Consider the following 21,380-nt stretch of genomic DNA (forward strand, 5'->3'; position numbering starts at 1 on the left):
CCACCACTGAGCCAAATCTTGCATAAAAGTTTTTTTCAGGAAATCCTTTAAAGATTTCAGGCTTCTCCAGCTTCAATTAGCTGAAGAAGAAAAAAAATGTATCTGGTTGGAGACATGAATAGAAAAGAATCAGAGGGAAATGGACCAAATGTTGGCAAATGGGTCACTAGATTAATTTAGGATATTTGGTTGTCTGGACTGAAGGGTTTGCTTCTGTGCTCTACAACTCGATGACTCTATTTCTACATAGTCAGAATCAATTTCACAAAACTAGGGTTAGGCCATTCATCCTTTACAGCCTGTCTTGGGCTGTGGCCTAACTGTGCACGTTTCAATGCAAGTTTCAAAGATTTCAGCAGTTCTTTTCAAAAAGTGAACATATATTCAAAAACATTGTTAAAGTCTGAAAGTATCAATGTAACTATTCTCAATGTTCAAGATCAGCCATTTCCGAAAGTCATTTAAATGTAGAGCTTTTCTAACAATAGGTGTGAATTCTGTCTGTGTCCCAATATCGAGTCAGATTGACATTGTTGTTTGAAAAGCTCTGCATTTAAATGACATTCTTGAAGGTAATTTAAAACAAGTTCTGGGATTAATGTACCAAAGAACAGAAGCCCATTCTGAAATATGAAAGATTTAATCTAAAATTGTTTAGTGAAGGACATCTCCATGACCGTGGACTCCTTTGGCTATAAATTCTGTGTTCACGATCTTATTGTCCATGACCACCTGATGAAAGAGCAGCACTCTGAAATGGAGTGATCAGTAAAAATGTCTCATTTGGATCCCCCAAGGTTAGAAATGGAAACATATCTCTTCAAGGTTACAGTTTGATTTGCCCTTTCAATGTTCTTGAAATGTAATGTGTTCCATTGTAGTGTTCAATTCTGATTCATTAATATCAGTATCCAGTCTCATCTGAGTGCAGAACCAACTCAACTGACGGAACAAACAGAAACTTTTCGGTTTGCTTTTTAGATGTGACATCTTCTCTCCCTCCCTCTCTGGTGACCCAACAGGACTACCAGAGCTGGAAGTACCACTCTCGAAATACGATTGCTGACCTACAGTTTTCTTGTGCTGTTGAACATAAGGATCTAAAAGCTGGTAGCCTGATCTCTCACAAAGCACAAAAACAGACTGCTAACCCCTGTCTGCATAGAGGAGAAATTTCAGGTGGAACAGATCACAAAATAACTGTTACCAGTCCCACAACACGTGTTTCCCATGGACAAAGTTAAAAATCTCACAACACCAGGTTATAAACCAACAGATTTATTCGGAAACGCGAACGTTTGGAGCACCGCTCTCTTATCAGGTTGGTTGTGGAGAATGAGATCATGTTCATGGAATTTATAGCCAAAGGAGTCCAGTGTCATGGAGATGTCATATATTAAATAATTTTAGATTAAATCTTTCATCTTTTAGAATGGGTTTCTGCTCTTTGGCATGTTAATTCCAGAACTTGTTTTTAATTACCTTCGCAAGAAAGTCATTCAAATGCAGAGCTTTTCTAACAATAGGTGTGAATTCTGTCTGGGTCCCAGTGTTGAGTCAGACAGACATTTTTCTTAGAAATGTTGTGCATTTAAATTACATTCTTGAGAAGGTAGTTTTTAGATTAGGGTATAGGTTAGGCTGGATTGGCCATGCTAAATTACCCTTATTGTTCATGATATGTAAGGTAGGGGGGATGAGCTATGAGAAATATGAAGTAAGGGAGTGGATCTGGGTGGCAATGCCTTCCTAACCATCCAGTCTACCAGTTCTTTGCAGGTTGCATCACTATGTATCTGAACCCTCTTACATCTCTGTTTTAACTATGCAAGCCCTATCCTTCCTCGTTTTAGCAAAATGCAACCCCTTGCTTTTTCATACCTCTCTCATATACGCACACCCTAACACTCTCACACACTCTCAGACTTATACTCCATCACACTCAACCAAGCATGCACACACTCTTACATACAAACTCACATGCGCACACATACAGAACTCTTATGGAGTGAATTTTTATTGGCAGGATTATATTGGCAGATACTTTCAATTTTGCTCACAAAGCACACAATCTACAGGCAGTCAATGCATGTAATATTTTATATATTCCTACTTTAAAAACAGAACTAGTCTGATTCAAGATTGAGATACTGACAGACTCAAACCTCACAACTTTAATGTATTGTGTGAGCTGAGATGTCACTTTTAAAAAAAATATAAAACCATAAATCATCTCAAGGACATGACTTAGACGTTGTTCTTGGAGTAACATATTAATGAACTGAAACCTGCAACCCATTCTAAAAGATATCAGTTGCATGACACTGTGAATTTTGCTATAAGATCTCTGTCTTATGATCCTGCTCCACAGCTACCTGTGGAAGGAGCAGCGCTCTGAAAGCTAGTGCTTCCGAATAAACCTGTTGGACTATAACCTGGTCTTGTGTGATTTTTAACTTTATCCACCCCAGTGGTTTCTAGTGAACACAGCCCATACCTCCCAGTAAAATTTACAACGCCAATGAAACAACACAGTACCTGCACTCCTGAAAAATTTACAATTTCTAAGGATACTAGCTACCCATTCACTGCTCCATCTGATAAACAACATTGCAATCTTAGTGCAGGAGGCTGAAAGAAACGAACAGCTTCAAAACAAAAAACCTTGGAGCTCAAAACTTTCAATGAGAGTCTGAGCCCGCGGTAAGTTCAGGTAATCTTTATTGTGACCCAACTTTGTTAAAGCTTCAGATCCTCCAGCGAAAAGGTGTAGAAAAAGTAGCTGCTTTTTAAACAGCTCAAGGTCAAAGCGCACACACTCCTCACTCCCCCATCCCACCTCACTTTCTTTACTATTGGTCATCACCGAGTTGTCCCTTTGTAATTGGATCCTTGGTACAGCTGTAACCTGGAGGAAGTATTGCCTCACTCAGCAATTTCAACCCATACCCTGTCTCCTAGTAAGTTTCTCCCTACTCATCTGCCAGGGGCTGAGGGGGGAAGGGGGGGGGGGAGAAGGAGGGGGGGGGGGGGGGAAGGGAAGGATGGGAGGGGGGGGGAAGAGGAGGGGGGGGCGGGGGGAAGAGGAGGGAGGGGCGGGGGGAAGAGGAGGGAGGGGCGGGGGGAAGAGGGGAGGTGCTGGGCAGTGTAGTGTTAACCACACAGCTGTGGGTCTGGAGTCACGTGTAGGATGCAGCTGGGTGACTGAATGAATCCTTTCCCACAATGGCAGTTTCCTTCCCTAAAAAGAGTATGCGTGAATCAGATAGGATCCCCACCCTAAAAACGGTTTCATCATCAGATTCTGAACTCCAGATTTCTGACAGAATTCAAATTCCATGATCTTGCCATGGCCGGATTCAAACTCAGGAGTCCCCGGAACTGGGTTGATAGTCCAGTCCCTAATGGCACTCAGTTGTTGCTCCTTCAATCACCCTGTGATGGCACGTGGACTCGTTGGTGCCTCCGCAGATGGGAGGAGCAGGTGAAGGCCTTCCCACACTCTGTGCAGCCGAAGGGCTTCTCCCCAGTGTGGATCCGTTGGTGGGTCTGGAGATTGGAGGAATCGCTGAACCCCTTCCTGCACTCAGGGCAGCTGAAGGGCCACTCCCCTGTGTGAACCCTCTGGTGTCTCAGCAGGATGGAGGAATTGCTGAAGGCCTTCCCGCACTCGGTGCAGGGGAATGGCCTCTCCCCCATATGGATGTGCCGGTGGGTCAGCAGAGTGGTGGAATTGCTGAAGGCCTTCCTGCACTCGGGGCAGCTGAAGGGCTTCTCCCCAGTATGGAGACGCTGGTGCTTCCACAAGTTGCTCACCTGACTAAATCCCTTCCCGCACTTGGGGCAGGTGAACGGCCTCTCCCCTGTGTGGACCCGCTGGTGAGTCAGCAGGTGGGAGGAATTGCTGAAGGCCTTCCCACACTCGGAGCAGCTGTAGGGCCTCTCCCCCGTGTGGACCCGCCAGTGGGTCAGCAGGTCAGAGGAATGTCTGAACGCCTTCTTGCACTCGGAGCAAGAAAACGGCCTCTCACCAGTGTGGAGTCGCTTGTGGGTCTGGAGGTTGAAGGAATTGCTGAAGGCCTTCCCACACTCGGGACATGGGAAAGGCCTCTCCCCTGTATGGACCCGCTGGTGAGTCCGCAGGGCAGAGGCCTGGGTAAAGCTCTTCCCACACTCAGGGCAGCTGAAGGGCCTCTCTCTGGTGTGACTGCGCCGATGAGTCTCCAGGGCAGATGGGACACAGAAGCCTTTCCCGCAGTCACCACACTTCCATGGTTTCTCCACAGGGCGGGATTCCTCAGATTTCTCCATGGCCGAAGCTTCAGCCGCACACAAACATGTGTAGAGCCCCTTCGCACCGTGATTTCCTCTTAACAGGCAGTATAGCTGTTACACGCTCCACACTCAGTGCACTGCAACAGTAGGTCTCTCATCCAGTCCCACTGATACAGGAAATGTACTCAAACAGGAACCAAAAAGCTTTGCTCCTTCTCACAGAATCACAGTCAAAAATCGTTGTGGTCCTGATGGATTGATTGACCGTCAGACATTGACACCAAAGTGAGAACTGCTGACTCTGGAGAGTCACTGTCAAAACGTACGGCACTGGAAAAGCTCAGCAGATCAGGCAGCATCCGAGGAGCAGGAGAGTTGACGTTACAGTTAATTTTGAAACTTCTGTCTTCAGATCTTCAAACGCTGTAAAAAGAGAATATTAAGTCATCACTTTCAGTTCTGCTTTCTGGTGAACATTCTTTTCTTTTATTATTCCACAAAAATGAAAGCGTCATCCCATTCTCTCTCTCTCTCCACCTCTGTTCTCATTCCACTTTAACCAATTCTCCTGAAGGTGCTGATTCAGGATTTTACAGGTGCTGAAAAGCAAAAACGTCAAAGCTTATCTCTCTGAAACTCCACCTGAAAGTTAGTATCTTTCACGTCATTGGCATAATGCTGAGAGTGAGCAGGTCTGATTTGGAAAGCAAAATAAAGTGTGCCACTTCAGGATGAGCCTGCAATGCAGCTTCTTGAGGAACAACCTCAAGAAATGGTTAATGTCCCCAGGAAGGGGAGCATAATGAGACTTCAAGGTATTAACACCGACACCAGAGACAGAGAAACTGAACATACAGACGTGGCAAACATTGATGGAAAGCCAGAATCATAGAGATAGACACTCAGAAACAGAATAGTTTGACTGAAATGCCTGTGTCTGTGCTGACCAGATATCCTAAATTAATCTAGTCACATTTGCCAGCACGTGTTCCCTGGCCCTTTGAACCGTTCGTTTTGATACACCCGTCCAGATGCCTTTTAAATGATACCAGCCTCCACTACTTTCTCTGACAGGTCATTCCGTACACACATTCACACCCGCCCAAACCTTGTGAAAAAGTTGCCTCCTTTGGTCTCTTTTTAATCTCCACGCCCCCTCCCCCGCCGCCCTCACCCTAAACCAATCACCATCTAGTTCTGGACTCCCCCACCCCAAGGAAAAGACCATGTCTATTTACCCTATCCATGCTCCTTATGATTTTATAAAAGTCTATAATGTTACCCCTAAGATTGGGGCGCGGGCTGGGGAAAACAGCCCCACCCTATCCTTCCGTCCCTCCTCACCCGGACAATTAAGACACATACCTGAGTTTGCAGAGTCTGCTCCCTCCCTGGATTCACTCCAGTTGCTCCCAGTGAACAGATTTTCTCCCTCTTAGATTGAAGAGTTGCTCAGCGAAAGGGTTTTACTCTGAAACGAGCAGAGCCACTTCCGCGTTGTGACGTCATCGATGGGTCGATGCGGGAGAGGGAGAGACAGGAAGGGGAGGAGCGTACAGCGGGGAGGGGGCGGAGCGATAGGGCGGAGAAACGATTGGGGTCAGGGGCGGGGCGACTGGGTGGAGCGAGAGGCGGGTACGGAGGCGGAGTGCGGCCGGGACAGTGGGAGGAGCAAGTGTCGAGCGACGGCCGACGAGACGGGGCGTGACGAGACAAAGGGGCGGGGCAAACGGCGGCTCCGCACTGCGCCTGCTCCGGATTGACAGGCCGCACTGCTCTGCACAGTTTGCAAAAATCTTTTCCCTTCAGAGAATCCGCACAATATAGAAGCAGGTCACCCGGCCCAATGAGACCACACCGACCCTCCGAAGGGTAACCCACCCACATCCATTCCCTTTCCTCTCCTGCCCGATATTTACCCCCCGAATAGACCTCACCTGGGCACTATGGGTAATTTAACATGGCGAATCCACCCTAATCTGTACATCCCTGGACCATGTGGGGCAATTTAGCATGGCCAATCCACCCTCACCCTTCACAGATTAACTACTCTCCGGGAATAACAGCTCTTCCTTAAATCTACTCCCCCTAATTGTATGGCCGAGTCTCATCCACCAGCAGAAACTACGAGACAGGGCAGGGAGCTGGTGGACGTGCGTCTGGATGGCATGCTCTTCAGAGGGGTTGAATGGTCTATTTCCACACTGTAGAGATTGAATGATTTATTGCAGTCGTGTTTGCCCCGGATCTCAGCGCGCAGAACCTCCCACCTTCCACCAAATCAAAAGACAAGTCCCACCCTGCCCTCTCGTATGTGTGTTATCCATCTGCTTAATCGTTTCCAGTGAATACGGCCCAAACCCCGCTGCTGTCAGTAAACTTTAAAATGCTTCGGAAACAATGTAACGAGGACATGCCGCAACCCAAAGGACTAGCCACACTACATACATCAGGACCATTTCTGAACTGACAGCCAGACTACTGCGACCACTCGGACTCATAACAGCACACAAACCAACAGCCACGCTCAGACAACAACTCACCAGAACAAAGGACCTGATACCCAACATGAGCAAAACTCATGTAGTGTACAAAAATCCCATGCAAGGACTGCACAAAACACTACATAGGACAAACAGGAAGACAGTTAACGATCCGTATCCATGAACACCAACTAGCCACGAAACGACATGACCAGCTATCCTTAGTAGCCACACACACAGACGACAAGCAACATGACTTCGACTGGGACAACACTACCATTATAGGGCAAGCCAAACAGAGAATAGCCAGGGAATTCCTAGAGGCATGGCACTCATCCACAGACTTTATCAACAAACACATTGACCTGGACCCAATATACAGGCCACTACAGCGGACAGCTGGAACTGACAACCCAAAGCGGCAGAGACAGGCCACTATAAATGCCGGAGGAAACAGCACAGAAGCGCTTCACAGGAGGCTCCCAAGCACTGAGGATGTCACCTAGACAGGGGACGAAACGTTTGCAAGACAAATTCCCAGCTCGGCGAACAGAACCACAACAATGAGCACCCGAGCTACAAATCTTCTCCCAAACTTTGAAAACAATGTAATACCTGAGGTACTGAAAACCGTAAGGTTTCTAATGATAACAGTGACTGATTCACTCCTTCTGATGTACAGCAGTGGAAATACAATGTTGGAGGCTGAAAGAAATGAGCAGTTTAAAACAAGAACCCACCTAACCCTTCACTTAGCACCCCACTCAGCAAACTGTACTTACTGCCGGTAAAGCACTTCATCCCCACAGTGCAATGAATTCCCACTTTCCACTAAAATTCTGGATGTACTCATTCACTCAGTTGCTGTCCCACAAATTAAAGATTTCACTGTAACTTGTTCTGTGCAACGAACCAGAATTGATCAGGGACCTCGAAGTGAAGGAGCCATTGAGAAGTAGTGACTATAATACAATACGCTTCAATCTGCAATTTGAGAGGGAAAGGGTACAATCAGAAGTGACAGTATTTCTGTTGAATAAAGGGAACCATGGAGCTATGAGGGAGGAGCTGGCCAAAGTTCAATAGTGCAATACCTTGGCAGGGATGACAGTGGAGGAACAATGGCAGATATTTCTGTGTATAATGCAGAAGATTCTGGATCAGTTCATTCCATAAAGGAAGAAAGATCCTAGGAGGAGGCATGGGTGGCCGTGGCTGATGAGGGAAGTTAAGAAACATATAAAGTTAAAAGAGAAAAAGTATAACATAGCAAAGATAAGTGGGAAAACGGAGGACTGGGAAGCTTTTAAAGAACAACAGAGGATTACTAAGAAGGAAATACGCAGAGAAAAAATGAGGTACGAAGGTAAACTGGCCAAAAATATAAAGGAGGATAGTAAAGCTTTTTTAGGTATTTGAAAGGCAAAAAAATGGTTAAGACTAAAATTGGGCCCTTGAAGAAAGGGGAATATATTACGAGGAACAAAGAAATGGCAGAAGAATTGAATTGGTACTTCAGATCTGTGTTCACTGGGGAAGACACAAGCAATCTCCCTGAAGTAACAGTGGCTGAAGGACCTGAACTTAAGGGAATTTATATTTGCCAGGAATTGGTGTTGGAGAGACTGTTAGGTCTGAAGGTTGATAAGTCCCCGGGGCCTGATGGTCTACATCCCAGGGTACTGAAGGAGGTGGCTCCAGAAATTGTGAATGCGTTGGCGATTATATTCCAGAGTTCGATAGATTCAGGATCAGTTCCTGCGGATTGGAGGGTGGCTAGTTTTGAACCATTTTTAAGAAAGGTGGGAGAGAGAAAACAGGAAATTATAGAGCAGTTAGTCTGACCTCAGTGGTGGGAAAGATGCTGGAGTGTATTATAGGGGATGAAATTACGACACATCTGGATAGTAGTAACAGAATAGGTCAGAGTCAGCATGGGTAAGTCATGCTTGACTAATCTTCTGGAATCTGTTGAGGATGTAACTCTGAAGATGGATGAGGGAGATCCAGTAGATGTAGTGTGCCTGGGCTTTCAGAAAGCTTTTGATAAAGTCCCACATAGGAGGTTATTGAGCAACATTAGGGCACATGCTATTGAGGGAAAAGTACTAACTTGGATTGAAAGTTAGTTAGTTGGCTGACAGGAAACAAAGAGTAGTGATAAATGGCTCCATTTTGAAATGGCAGGCAGTGACCAGTGGGGTTCCGCAGGGATCAGTGCTGGGACTGCAGCTTTTTACAATATATATTAATGATATAGAAGATGGTATGAGTAATAACATTAGCAAATTTGCTGATGATACAAAGCTGGGTGGCAGGGAGAATTGCAAGGAGGATGTTAGGAGATTACAGGGTGACCTGGACAGGTTAGGTGAGTGGTCAGATGCATGGCAGATGCAGTTTAATGTGGATAAATGTATAGTTATCCACTTTGGTGGCAAGAATAGGAAGGCAGATTACTATCTAAATGGAATCAATTTACGTCAAGGGGAAGTACAAAGAGATCTGGGTGTTCTTGTACACCAGTCAATGAAGGTAAGCATGCAGGTACAGCAGGTAGTGAAGAAGGCTAATAGCATGCTGGCCTTCATAACAAGAGGAATTGAGTATAGAAGCAAAGAGGTCACACAGCATTGCCCTTTAATGTGAAGGGCCACTGCTTGTCACTGCCCACTCGGGTGTTTCCTTCCTTTTGGAGATTGGATCAGTGTGTGACTGTGCCTCTGTGTGTGTGTACGTGCAAGAGAAAAAAAAATAGAAGCAAAGAGGTGCTTCTGCCGCTGTACAGGGCCCTGGTGAGACCACACCTGGTGTACTGTGTGCAGTTCTGGTCTCCAAATTTGAGGAAAGACATTCTGGCTATTGAGGGAGTGCAGCGTAGGTTCACAAAGTCAATTCCTTGAATGGCGGGACTACCTAACGCTGAAAGGTTGGAACAACTGGGCTGATATACCCTTGAGTTTAGAAGGGATCTGATTGAGACATATAAGATTATTAAAGGATTGGACACTCTGGAGGCAGGAAACATGTTTCCGCTGATGGGTGAGTGCCGAACCAGAGGACACAGCTTAAAAATACGGGGTAGACCATTGAGGACAGAGATGAGGAGAAACTTCTTCACCCAGAATGTGGTGGCCTTGTGGAATGCTCTGCCCCAGAGGGCAGTGGAGTCCCAGTCTCTGGATTCATTTAAGAAAGAGTTGGATAGAGCTCTCAATGATAGTGGAATCAAGGTTTATGGAGCTAAGGCAGGAACAGGATACTGATTAAGGATGATCAGCCATGATCATATTGAAAGGTGGTGCAGGCTCGAAGGGCAGAATGGCCTACTCCGGCACCTATTGTGTATTGCTCCCAGTAAGGGCAAAACTGCTCTGAAAGTGCTCTGACTCTCCTGCTTTCAGCAAAGCTGATTAGAGTTATAAAGCATGGAAACAGACCCTTCAGCCCAGCTTGTCATGCCAACCAAATATTCTAAATTAACCTAGTCGCATTTGGCCCATATCCCTCTAAATCCTTCCTATTCATGTACCTATCCAGATGCCTTTTAAATGTTGTCATTATCTGGTAGTTTGTTGCACCATCCTCTGCACGAAAACCTTGCTGGTCACGTCCCTTTTAAAACATTCCCCTCTCATCTCAAACATATGCCCTCTAGATTTGGACTCCCCTACCCTGGGGAAATGTGCTTGGGTATTTACCCTATCCATGCCCCTCATAAACATCTGTAAGATCACCCCATAGCCTCCAATTCTCCAGGGAAAATATCCCTGGCCTCTTCAGCATCTCACTATAGGTCACAAGCATGGGAACAGCCTTGTATATCTTCTCCAACCAATTCCAAAGTTTCACAACCACTTTGCTATAGCAGGGAGACCAGAACTGAACACAGTATTCCAAAAGTGGCCTAAACAATGTCTTATCCAGCTGCAAAATGCAGCACCTCTCATTTCTCTAAATTAAACTCCATCTGCCACTCCTCGGCCCATTTGCCCACCTGAACAAATCTAATTTATAATGAACTCTCTTTCCTCTCTTATTCCCTAGAAGCTGAAAATCTCCATCCCACATACTCTCTTTCCATTTGCTGAACCTAATCCCTGGTGTACCTCATCCTGAAGGGTCTGCTTCATGCTGACTAACAGGCCCACACTCAGGAGAGATCTAATTGAAACACAGAGAATACTGAATGGCCTGGATACAGTGGACGTTGGGAAGATGTTTCCGTTGGTATTAGAGACTCGGGCCCGAGGGCACAGCTTCAGAGTAAAGAGAAGGCCTTTTACAACATAGATAAACATAAAACTCTTCAGCCAGATAGTGGTGAATCTATGGAATTCATTGCCACAGAAGGTTGCAGAGGCTAGGTCACTGAGTATATTTAAGACTGAGACATATGTTCTTGAGTACCAAGGGGATCGAGGGTTATGGAGAGAAAGCAAGAGAATGGGATTGAGAAACCTATGAGCAACAATTGAATGGTATGAGCAGACTTGATGGGCTGAATGGCCTACTCTCTGCTCCTATGTCTTATAGTCTCTTGCTGTCCTGGACACAGAGTGAGAACTGGGAACAGAAGTCGGCCATTTGGTTTTTAGAGCCTGCATAAGCATTGAACAGATCATAACTGGATATGAATCTAACTACATCGAAGTGGATAGGCTGGGACTTTTTCACTGGAGCACAGCAGACTGCGAGGTGACCTTATAGAGGTTTATAAAATCATGAAGGATATCGATGAGGTGAATGGCGGGTCTTCTTTCTCTGGGGTGGTTTCAATATTAGGGAGCAAAGTTTGACAGTGAGTGGAGAAAGATTTTTAAAAGACATGAGGGGCACCAGTTTGTTTTAAAAAAACACAGAGCGTGGTTTGTGTGTGGAATAAATGTCCAGAGGAAGGATGCAGGTACCATAACAACGTTTCAAAGAAATTCGGACAAGTCCATGAATAGGAAATGTTTGGAGGGATATGGGCCAAACACAGGCAGCTGGGACTAATTTAGTTTGAAAACGTAGTCAGCATGGACTAGTTGGACTGAAAGTGTTCTAAAACCATTTCCTTGCCTTCCCCCATAAACATCCACTTATTTGTTGTTCAAAAATCAGACAAACTCAGCCTTGAATACATTCAATGACCCCCTAACTGCAGGAAGACATCCCACTTCTGAACTCAATTCCTCTTGTTAAAATACCACTTGCCTTGTTGATTGCTTGCTGCACCTATCTGACAACTGGTATTGACTGGTTTCAATTACATTCACACATCATTCCTGGTGAAGGGCTCATGCCCAAAACGTCAACTCTCCTACTCCTTGAATGCTGCCTGACCTGCTGTGCATTTCCAGTGCCACACGTTTCGACTCTGATCTCCAGCATCTGCAGTCCTCACTTTCTCCACATCCCAATACATCACCATTTAAACTATACACCTCCTCTGTTTTTTTTTCACAGCAGAGGCTATAATTTTACATTGTGGTACTGCATTTGACATGTGTTTGCCAATTGTGGACTTCTCTACATCGGGGAGACTTGGAAAACAGCATCGTGCCTGGGCCCGCAGAGGCCGACCGGACCTCCCAGTCACCAGCCATTTTAATTCCCTTTCCCACTCCCTTTCTGACATAACCATCTTTGGCCTCCTCCCTTACCACAATGAATCAAACTGCAAATTGGAGGAACAACATTTCATCTTCCGCCCGGGCTGCATAGAGTTGGGAGACTCAACATTGGGGAACTCAATTTCAAATAAGCTCCCTATCTTTCTAGCTCCTCCTCCTCCCTGCCATCAACCAGATTCCTTCCTCTCATTGATGGCGGCTAGAGGGTGGGGATGGGGAGAACAGAAAGAGAATGGACGGGGGCTGGGAGAATAGAGAGAATGGACAGGGGCTGGATGGAGCTGTGGAGAACAGAGAGAGAGAATGGACGGGGGAGCAGAGCGTGAGGGAGAGGAGAAGGACTTTGGGGGGGGAGAGAAAGGCCTGCAGGGCAGAGCGTGGGGGACCCAGAGAATGGGGGGAAGGGTCTGAGAGGGAGAAAGTGGGGGTAGAGTGTTGGGGGGGGGGGGGCAGGAGAGAGAATGGTGTGGGGTGCAGAATGTGAGGAGAGAGAGAATGGATGGGGGCAGAGGATGGATGGAGAGAGAGAATGAGTGGCAAGGAGAGGGTGGGGGTGGTGGAAGAATGGGCAGCAGAGAGTTGGTGGAGAGACAGAATAGACAGGGAACAGAGAGATGGAGAGCGGAGGGTGAGGGGAGAGAGGGAGGATAGATGGGGTCAGAGGGCGGGGAGAGGGAAATGCACATGGGGCACTTTGGGTAGCAGGGTGGAAATGGACAGGAGGAGCTGTGGATGGACAGGGGGTGCTGAGGGGGGAACGGAAAGGAGGTACTGTGGGTAGCAAGAAGGGAATAAATGACCTCAAGGATATTATTTTTATGCAGAGGGTGGTGTGTGTGTGTGTATGTAAAACAAGCTGCCAGGGAAGTGGTGGAGATAGGTACAATTACAATATTTAAAAGGCATCTGGGAGGGATATGGGCCAAATGCTGGAACTTGGGACTGGGTCAGCTTGGGACATCTGGTCAGCATGGATGAGTTCAACCAAAGGATCTGTTTCCATGCAGTGTGTCTCTAAATGTCTATAACTCTATGATTTGAAACCAGACCTTTTTACTGATAATCTTCCTGCCGGACTTTTGTAGTGCACCCAGTTTCAGGAGATTTGTGGTGGGTATAAGTGGCACATGTCTCCTATCATGGGAATTCTGGAAAATATAAAGGGGCTGTTAAAAGTACTTCAACTTTGGGAACACTGGGCCTTGTGGAAGCAGGGCATTTGACAAACCTTTTCAGAGAAATTTCCTCCAACTGGTGGACTATAGACAGTTTTCCCACGGAACATTACACAGATATTAAGAATGTTCCCTTCTGTAAAACATTTTCCTGAAAAATGCAGAAGAATTCAACTTGCTAATGTGAAACAAATGTTACAGAGAAAGGAAACTGCCAAGATCAAAAGGCTGACGAATGTCAACATTTATCAGATTGTTTCGAGAACAGAAAAATCTGCACTGGAGACACCCTGAAGAGGGTTGTGTCATACCTATTCCTTCAATTAGTTTTGTATGTCTTAATTGTTAAGTCATACCTAGCACATGGAAAGATGGCTATGGTTTGTGGAGGTCAGTCATCTTGGCTTCAGGACAACTCTGCAGGAGTTCATAGGCCAAACCATCTTCATCAATGACCTTCCTCCATCATAAGTTCAGAAGTGGAGATGTTGCAATAATTGCAGATGTTCAGCACTATAAACAACTCCTCATAAACTGAAGCAGTTCAGTTTGAAATGCTACAAGATCTTAACCATATCCAATGGGCTGATGAGTGGCAAGTAACATGAATGCCATGCAAATGTCACACAATGACTCATCCCCAAAAGAGATAATTTGACCGCGGACCTGTTATATCAACAATGTCACTGTCACTAAGTCCCCCACGATCAACAGCCTTGGGGTTTACCATTGAACAGAAACTCAACTAGATGAACCATACATACACAGTGGCTACAAGAGCAGGTCAGAGGCCAGAAACACTGCAGTGAGTAACTCACCTCCTGACTCTCCAAAACGTGTTCCAATTTCTACAAGCCACAAGTCAGCAGTGTAATGGAATACTCCCCACTAGCTTGGATGGGGTTGCAGCTTCAACTGTATTTGAAACGCTTCATACCATCCAGGTCAATGTTGCCTGCTTGATTGGTACCATATCCACTGTTCAGAAGCAGTAGTGTGTAGTATCTACAAGACGCACTGCAAAAATTTACCAAAGCACCTTACAAATTGCCTTTCAAACTAACAACCACTTCCATCTAGAAGGACCAGGAAAACAGATACATGGGAACACAACCTCTTGCAAGTACCCCTCCAAGCCACTCACATCTTGACTTGGAAATGTATTACTTTTCCTTCAGTGTCACTGGTCCAAATCCTGGAATTCCTTCCCTCAAGACATTGTGGGTCACCGTCCAGGATGTGGACTGCAAAGGTTCAAGAAGGCAGCTCACCATCACATTCTCAAGAACCAAATGCTGGCCAGCCAGCGACGCCCATGTACCAGAGATAGATTTTAATAAATTATTGAAACAGCGGGTTGGAATCTGCAAACTAAAGAAAATCAACGTTAAGAAGGGTCAGATGGAGAGTATTGATTCGGTGCTTATTTGAGAACAGATAAAGAGCGATTATACTGACACTGAATTGGAACTAGAGTTTAGAGTTAAACACCGTAGTGTTCCACTCAATGCATAAATCTAAAATCGCTGAAAGATTTGCCCCTGACGTGTACTTCATTAACACGTGAATAGGACAATTAAGAAGGCATATGGGATACTAGATTTCATGACATTCATGGCGCCTTCAATTCCCACGATCCCATGCGATCGAGAAACCTCTCCATAGGGCCCTGGTACTGCGCATGCGTGCCGTGAGTGTGAGCGAAATGGCGCCGGCGGCTGAAGGAACAATAACAGAAATCGCTGGAAAAGCTGAGCAGGTCCGGCAGCGCCTGTGGAGAGAAATCGAGGAGGCGTTTCGGGTCCAGTGATCCTTCTTCAGAACAGGGTGAGACAGGGTAGGATTGGAAACCGCGGGAGGAGGGAGACTGGGGAGTTTATAAACTCCTAGGGGGAGGCCTGAGGCCGTGAATAAAACCTCCCCAGGCCCACTTCACCACCGGAGGAGCTCTCGTGTTGCCCGGGCAACAGGGCGCCATCATTGTAAGGATAAGGCACATGTTGACTTGGGGCGGGGAGCGCGGGCGGCCATCTTGGTGAGGGCACCATCAGCCGTCATTTCCGGGAGAGAAATGACAGTTGGTGTCATTCAACTAGAATTTCCTCATTTCACTCAGAGACCTGTCCCTGAGCTTGGTCTGTGTGTCCTTCAGACAGGAAAAGGGAGAGAGAGAGAGAGAGAGATCTAGAATGACACGAAGGTGGACTGTGAATTTGTGGTGAATGAATCTGATCATTTGTGGCGCTGGGTACTTCCAAGATCACAGTGACCAGGAGAGCATTGATGTGTTGATGTTATTTTCAGTTTGTAGACTGGGAAAAGAGAACGCCAGGAGTGGAGGAAAGACATGATGAAGATAGATTGGAAATTCAATACAGGAGGAGGGTTAACTTGAGCCAGCACCGTCCCATATCCCTCCAAACCCTTCCTATTCATATACCCATCCAGATGCCTTTGAAATGTTGGAATTACACTAGCCTCCTCCACTTCCTCCAGCAGCTCATTCCATACACTTACCACTCTCTGCATGAAAAAGTTGCCCCTTAGTTCTCCTTTAAATCTTTCCCCTCTCATCCTAAACCAATGTTCTGTCGTTATCGACTCCCCCACCCCAGAGAGAAGACTTTGTCTATTTATTCTATCCGTGCACCTCATCATTTTATAAACCTTTATAAAGTCACCCCTCAGTGTTCGACTCTCCGCAGAAAACCACCAGACTGTTTAACTTCTCCCTCTAGCTCAAATTCCTCAACCTTGGCATCATCCTTGTAAATCTTTTCTGAACCCTTTCAAGGTTCATACATCCTTCTGATAGGAAGGAGACCAGAATTGCATGCAATATTCCAAAAGTGACCGAACCAATGTCATGTACACCTGCAACATGACCTCCCAACTCCTGTATCAATATTCTGACTGATAAAGGAAAGCAGACCAAACACATTCTTCACTATCCTATCTATCTGCAACTCTACTTTCAAGGAGCTTTGAACCTGCACTCCAAGGTCACTTTGTTCAGCAACACTCCATAGGACCTTACCATTAAATAGTTCTGCTAAGATCAGCTCAAGATTTGCCAGGATTTGTAAACTTTTAATCCCATCAATTGCCCCAACACCATTTCCCCACAACTACTCATTTCCTTCAGTTCTGCTCTCAGTGGACCATGTGTTCCCCAACATTTTGGGGATGTTAACTGTGTCCTCCTTTGTGATGATAGAAGCAACATATGTGGTTAATTGGTCTGCCATCTCTTTGTTCCACATGAGAACTTTGCCTGTTCTAGTTGTTATTGTTTTCTCTAATTTTTTTTTGTCTTCACATACCTATTTTCCCCTTTTGATCAATCCTTTTGTTGAAACCTGAACTGCTCCCAGTCTTCAGATCTGGTACTTTATTTTTAGCCAATTTGTACGCCACTCCTTTGGATCTCGTCCTATCCATCATGTCCCTTGTTAGCCGTGGCTGTGCCACCTTCTGTGTTTTTAATTTTTCAGACAGGAATGGCCAACTGTTGCAGTTCCTCCAGGTGCTCTTTAAATGTTTGTCATTTCTTTCAATAATGTTCCCTCATTTGTTGTGGCCTGTTTGTGCCTCTGCCGTTGTAATTTCCTTGCTTTCGATTTAAGTCCCCAGTCTCAGAATCACCTCTGTTCCTCTCCATTTTAATGGAAAGTTCTCTCACTTGGTTCTTCACTCTTCTGCAAGAGACCTCTTACAGCTAAATGCCAATTATTCCCTTCTCATGAAGAAATTAATATTTTGGAATTAAATTGCCATTGTTCAGCAGAACCATAGCCACTTTTGGAATGTTGTGTGCTGTGCTGGTCCCAGTCCTATCAGAAGGATGTTGTGAAACTTGAAAGGGTTCAGAAAGGATATACAAGGGTGTTGCCAGGGTTGGAGGGTTTGAGTGATAGGGAGAGGCCAAGCAGACTGGGGCTGTTTCCCCTTGCGTGCTGGAGGCTGAAGTTGATAAAATCATGAGGGGCATGGATAGGGTAAATAGTCAAGGTCTTTTCCTTGAGATGGGATACTTCAGAATGTAAGGGTAATAGGTTAAGGGTGGGGTGGGGAAGGGAAGGTTTAAAAGGGATATAAGGGGCAACTTTTTCATTCAGAGGGTGGTGTGTGTAAGGAACAAGCTGCTAGAGGAAGTGGTGGGGGCTGGTACAATCATAACATTTAAAAGGCATCTGGATGGGTATATGAATAGGAAGGGGTTAAAGGAGTATAGGCCAAGTGCTGGCAAATAGGCCTAGATTGATTCTGGATATCTGGTCGGCATGTTCACTTTCTCTCTGGTGTCGGTGTCAATACCTTGATGTCTTGTTTTCTCCCCCTTCCTGGGGACGTTAACCATTTCGTGTCTCATTGTTCGTCAAGAAGCTGCATTGCAGGTTCACCCTGAATTGACAGTTTTTGCTTCCCAAACTCAGACCTGCTCACTCTCAGCAGTATTCCAGTGTTGGGAAAGAAACTAACTTTCAGGTGGAGCTATCCAAAATTCAGAGAGATGTCAGTCTTGACATTTTTGCTTTTCTGCCCCTGTAAGATCCTGAATCAGCACTTTCAGGAGAATTAGAGTGGAGTGAGAACAGAGGGGGAGTGAGAGTGAGAGTGGGATGATGCTTTCAATTTTGTGGAATAACAAAAGAAAAGAACGTTCTGCAGAAAGTAGAATTGCTTGTTCTGAATTTCTACCCTGCACTGACAGTGATGACTTTTGTAATTTTTTTTTTACAGAGTATTTGAAGATCTGAAGACAGAAGTTTCAAAATCAACAGATGAAGGGCTTATGCTTGAATCATCGACTCTCCTGCTCTTTGGATGCTGCCTGACCTGCTGTGCTTTTCCTGCACCGCACTTTTCGACACTAAGTGTCCAGTGTCTGCAGTCCTCACTTTGATGTCAATGTCTGACAGTCACTCAATCCATTGGGAACACAACAATTTTCGACTGTGATTCTGTGAGAAGGAGCAAAGCTTTTCGGTTCCTGCTTCTATATGTTTTCAGAGTCAGTGGGACTGGATGAGAGACCGTATGGTTGCAGTGCACTGAGTATGGAGCCAGAAATAGTTATATGACCTGGAAAGAGGAATTCATGGCAGGGAGGGGCTCTCCACATGTTTGTGCGCAGCTGAAGTTTTGGCCATGGAGAAACCTGAGGGATCCTGTCCCGTGGAGGAACCTGAGGGATCCTGTCCCGTAGAGAAACCATGTCAGTGTGGTGACTGTGGGAAAAGTTTCCATTTCCCGTCTGCCCTGGAGACTCATCGGCGCACTCACACCGGGGAGAGGCCGTTCCCCTGCACAGAGTGTGGTAAGGCCTTCAGCAATTCCTCTGACCTGCTGAAGCACCAACGGGTCCACACAGGGGAGAGACCCTTCAGCTGTCCCAAATGCGGGAAGGGCTTTACCCAGGCCTCCAGCCTGCTGACCCACCAGCAGGTCCACACCAGGGAAAGGCCGTTCCTTTGCAACGAGTGCAGGAAGGCCTTCAGCAATTCCTCAGCCCTGCTGAGGCATCAGCGGATCCACACGGGGGAGAGGCCCTTCAGCTGCCCTGAGTGCGGGAAAGCCTTCAGCAATTCCTCCGGCAGGCTAAAGCACCAGCGGGTCCACACGGGGGAGAAGCCCTTCAGCTGCCCCGAGTGTGGGAAGGGCTTTACCCACGCCTCCACCTTGCTGACCCACCGGCGGGTCCACACCAGGGAGAAGCCCTTCACCTGCCCTGAGTGCAGGAAAGCCTTCAGCAATTCGTCCGACAGACTGAAGCACCAGCGGGTCCACACAGGGGAGAGACCCTTCAGCTGCCCTGAGTGTGGGAAGGGCTTTGCACAGGCCTCCACCCTGCTGGCCCACCAGCGGGTCCACACTGGGGAATTGGCCATTCACCTGCTCTCAGTGTGGGAAGGGATTCACCCGCTCTTCCCACCTGCAGAGGCACCAGCGAGTTCACATGCCATGGCAGGGGGATTGAAGGAGCAATGGCAGAGTCCCATTATTGACTGGACCCCTGGGTTTGAATCCCATCGTGGCAGATGGCGGAATTGGATTTCGGTCAGAAGTCTGGAGTTCGGACTCTAACGATGAAACCATTTTTGGGGGTGGGGGCATGAGAACCCCCATCTGATTCACTCATGTCCTTTTTTAGGAAAGGAAACTGCCGTGTGGGAAAGGGTTCATTCAGTCGTCCCATCCTTTACCCGGGCTGGCCTACATGTGACTCCAGACCCACAGCAGTGTGGTTGACACCCCCACCTGCAGAAATGAACAGGGAGAAACGTACTTGGATACAGGGTCTGGGTTGAAATTGTTGAGTGAGGCAATACTTCCTACGGGTTAAGGCTGTACCAAGGATCCAATTCCAAAGGGATAACTTGGTGCTGACTAATAGTAAAGAAAGTTGGGGGTGGGGGGACTGTGTACTCTTTGACCTTGAGCTGTTTTTTTTTATAAAGCTACTTTTTCTACGCCTTTTTGCTGGGGGGATCTGAAGCTGTAATAAAGTTGGGTCTTGATAAAGGTTACCTGAACTTACCGCTGGGCTCAGACTTTCATTGAAGGCTTTGAGCTCCAAGAGGTTTTTGTTTTAAAGCTGCTCATTTCTTTCAGCCTCCTGCACTAAGTTTCCAATGTCATGTATCGGATGGAGCAGTGAATGAGGAGCTAGTATCGTTAGAAATTGTAAATTTTCCATGAGTGCAGGTCCTGCATCATTTCCTCAGCATTGTAAAGTTTCCTGGCAGCACCGGGAGGTGGGGGCTGCCTTCACTCGAAATGATATGGAGGAGCCAGAGATGGACTGGGTTGGATCAAGTTCAAAAATCACACATCAGGTTATCGTGGTTTATTTGGAACCACTAGCTTTCGGAGCGCTGCTCCTTCATCAGGAAGCTGTGGAGCAGGATCATAAGACAGAATTTATAGCAAAAGATCACAGTATAGTGCAACTGATCGGATATATTGAACAAACCTAGATTGTTGTGAAGTCTTTTGCCTTTTAGAATAGGTTGCAAGTTTTAGTTCATTAATGTGTAAATCCCAGAAAGCCTTTGAAGTCAGATTCTCGAGATGACTTAAGGTTTTATATAAATAGGTTTCATCTCAGTTCAGACAACAATGAAATGTGTGAGGTTTGAGTCTGTCTGTATCCCAATCTTGAATCAGACTGGTTCTATTTCCAAAGTAGGAATTTACAAATATTACATGTATCAACTGCCTGCAGGTTGTGTGCTTTTTGATCAAAATTGAATGTATCTGCAAATGCAAATTCACCCCATAGACCTGTGTGTGCATGCATGAGAGAGTGTGTGTGCATGAGAGCGTGTATGTCTGTTTGCGTAGGTGCTAATGTCTCCTCTGAAACGGTGAGGTGCTTCCATTGTCCTGTTCTGGGAGCAATGCTCTTGCTGGTGCCTCTCTGTCTGACCTGTCATTTGTGAAGCTTTGATACTGCTGGGTTGTGAAACTGTCCTCAGGGCTTTGGGATAGCTGTGGTATTCTGTCATTGTTAGTGGGTACTTGAGGTGTACAGGTATTCCCTTGTCTGCAGGTGCTGTCTAGTTTCACTTGTCAGCCTGCTTGGTCCCTGCTAAGGCATTCTGGGTGTTTTGGTACAGTTTGCCCAATTTTGCTTTTGTGGGCCTATTGTGGGTTGCCAGGGTGGCAGATCTTTTCCCACATACAATTACCAGGAATACTTGGAATCCTGAGAAGGATTTAAGTGAATCCTCGAGAGATGTTGTATCCCTTGGACTATTCCCAGCAAGTGAATGAACTATCAAGACTCTTGTAAAGATTCGTGGGAACTCTTGCAGGGATGTAAA

General features: G+C 46.2%; 3 protein-coding genes across 4 annotated transcripts in view; 2 read left to right on the top strand and 1 right to left on the bottom strand.

Moving 5' to 3' along the window:
• Positions 1–5,751, bottom strand: part of LOC140460617 (uncharacterized) — a 58,243-nt gene extending 52,492 nt beyond the window's left edge. Inside the window, exons 1-2 of the mRNA XM_072555237.1 lie at positions 5,641–5,751; positions 3,483–4,698 (exon numbers count right to left, since the gene is read on the bottom strand). Of these exons, the coding sequence (XP_072411338.1) occupies positions 3,483–4,311 (829 nt within the window). The 5' untranslated portion in view covers positions 4,312–4,698; positions 5,641–5,751. The remainder of the gene's footprint in view (positions 1–3,482; positions 4,699–5,640) is intronic.
• The window catches only part of LOC140460614 (uncharacterized), a 333,883-nt gene that overhangs the window by 255,686 nt on the left and 56,817 nt on the right, over positions 1–21,380 (top strand). The window lies entirely within an intron of this gene.
• Positions 15,338–20,091, top strand: LOC140460613 (uncharacterized). Of its 2 annotated transcripts, none has more exons than XM_072555230.1 (2): positions 15,338–15,378; positions 18,295–20,091. In XM_072555230.1, the coding sequence occupies exon 2, from the start codon at positions 18,703–18,705 to the stop codon at positions 19,636–19,638; it is 936 nt and encodes a 311-aa protein (XP_072411331.1). In that variant the 5' UTR covers positions 15,338–15,378; positions 18,295–18,702; the 3' UTR covers positions 19,639–20,091. The 2 variants fall into 2 exon arrangements, with proteins under 2 accessions (XP_072411331.1, XP_072411330.1); XM_072555229.1 differs by having other exon boundaries at positions 15,363–15,533.

Source organism: Chiloscyllium punctatum, chromosome 36, assembly GCF_047496795.1.
Source record: "Chiloscyllium punctatum isolate Juve2018m chromosome 36, sChiPun1.3, whole genome shotgun sequence".
NCBI lineage: Eukaryota > Metazoa > Chordata > Chondrichthyes > Orectolobiformes > Hemiscylliidae > Chiloscyllium > Chiloscyllium punctatum.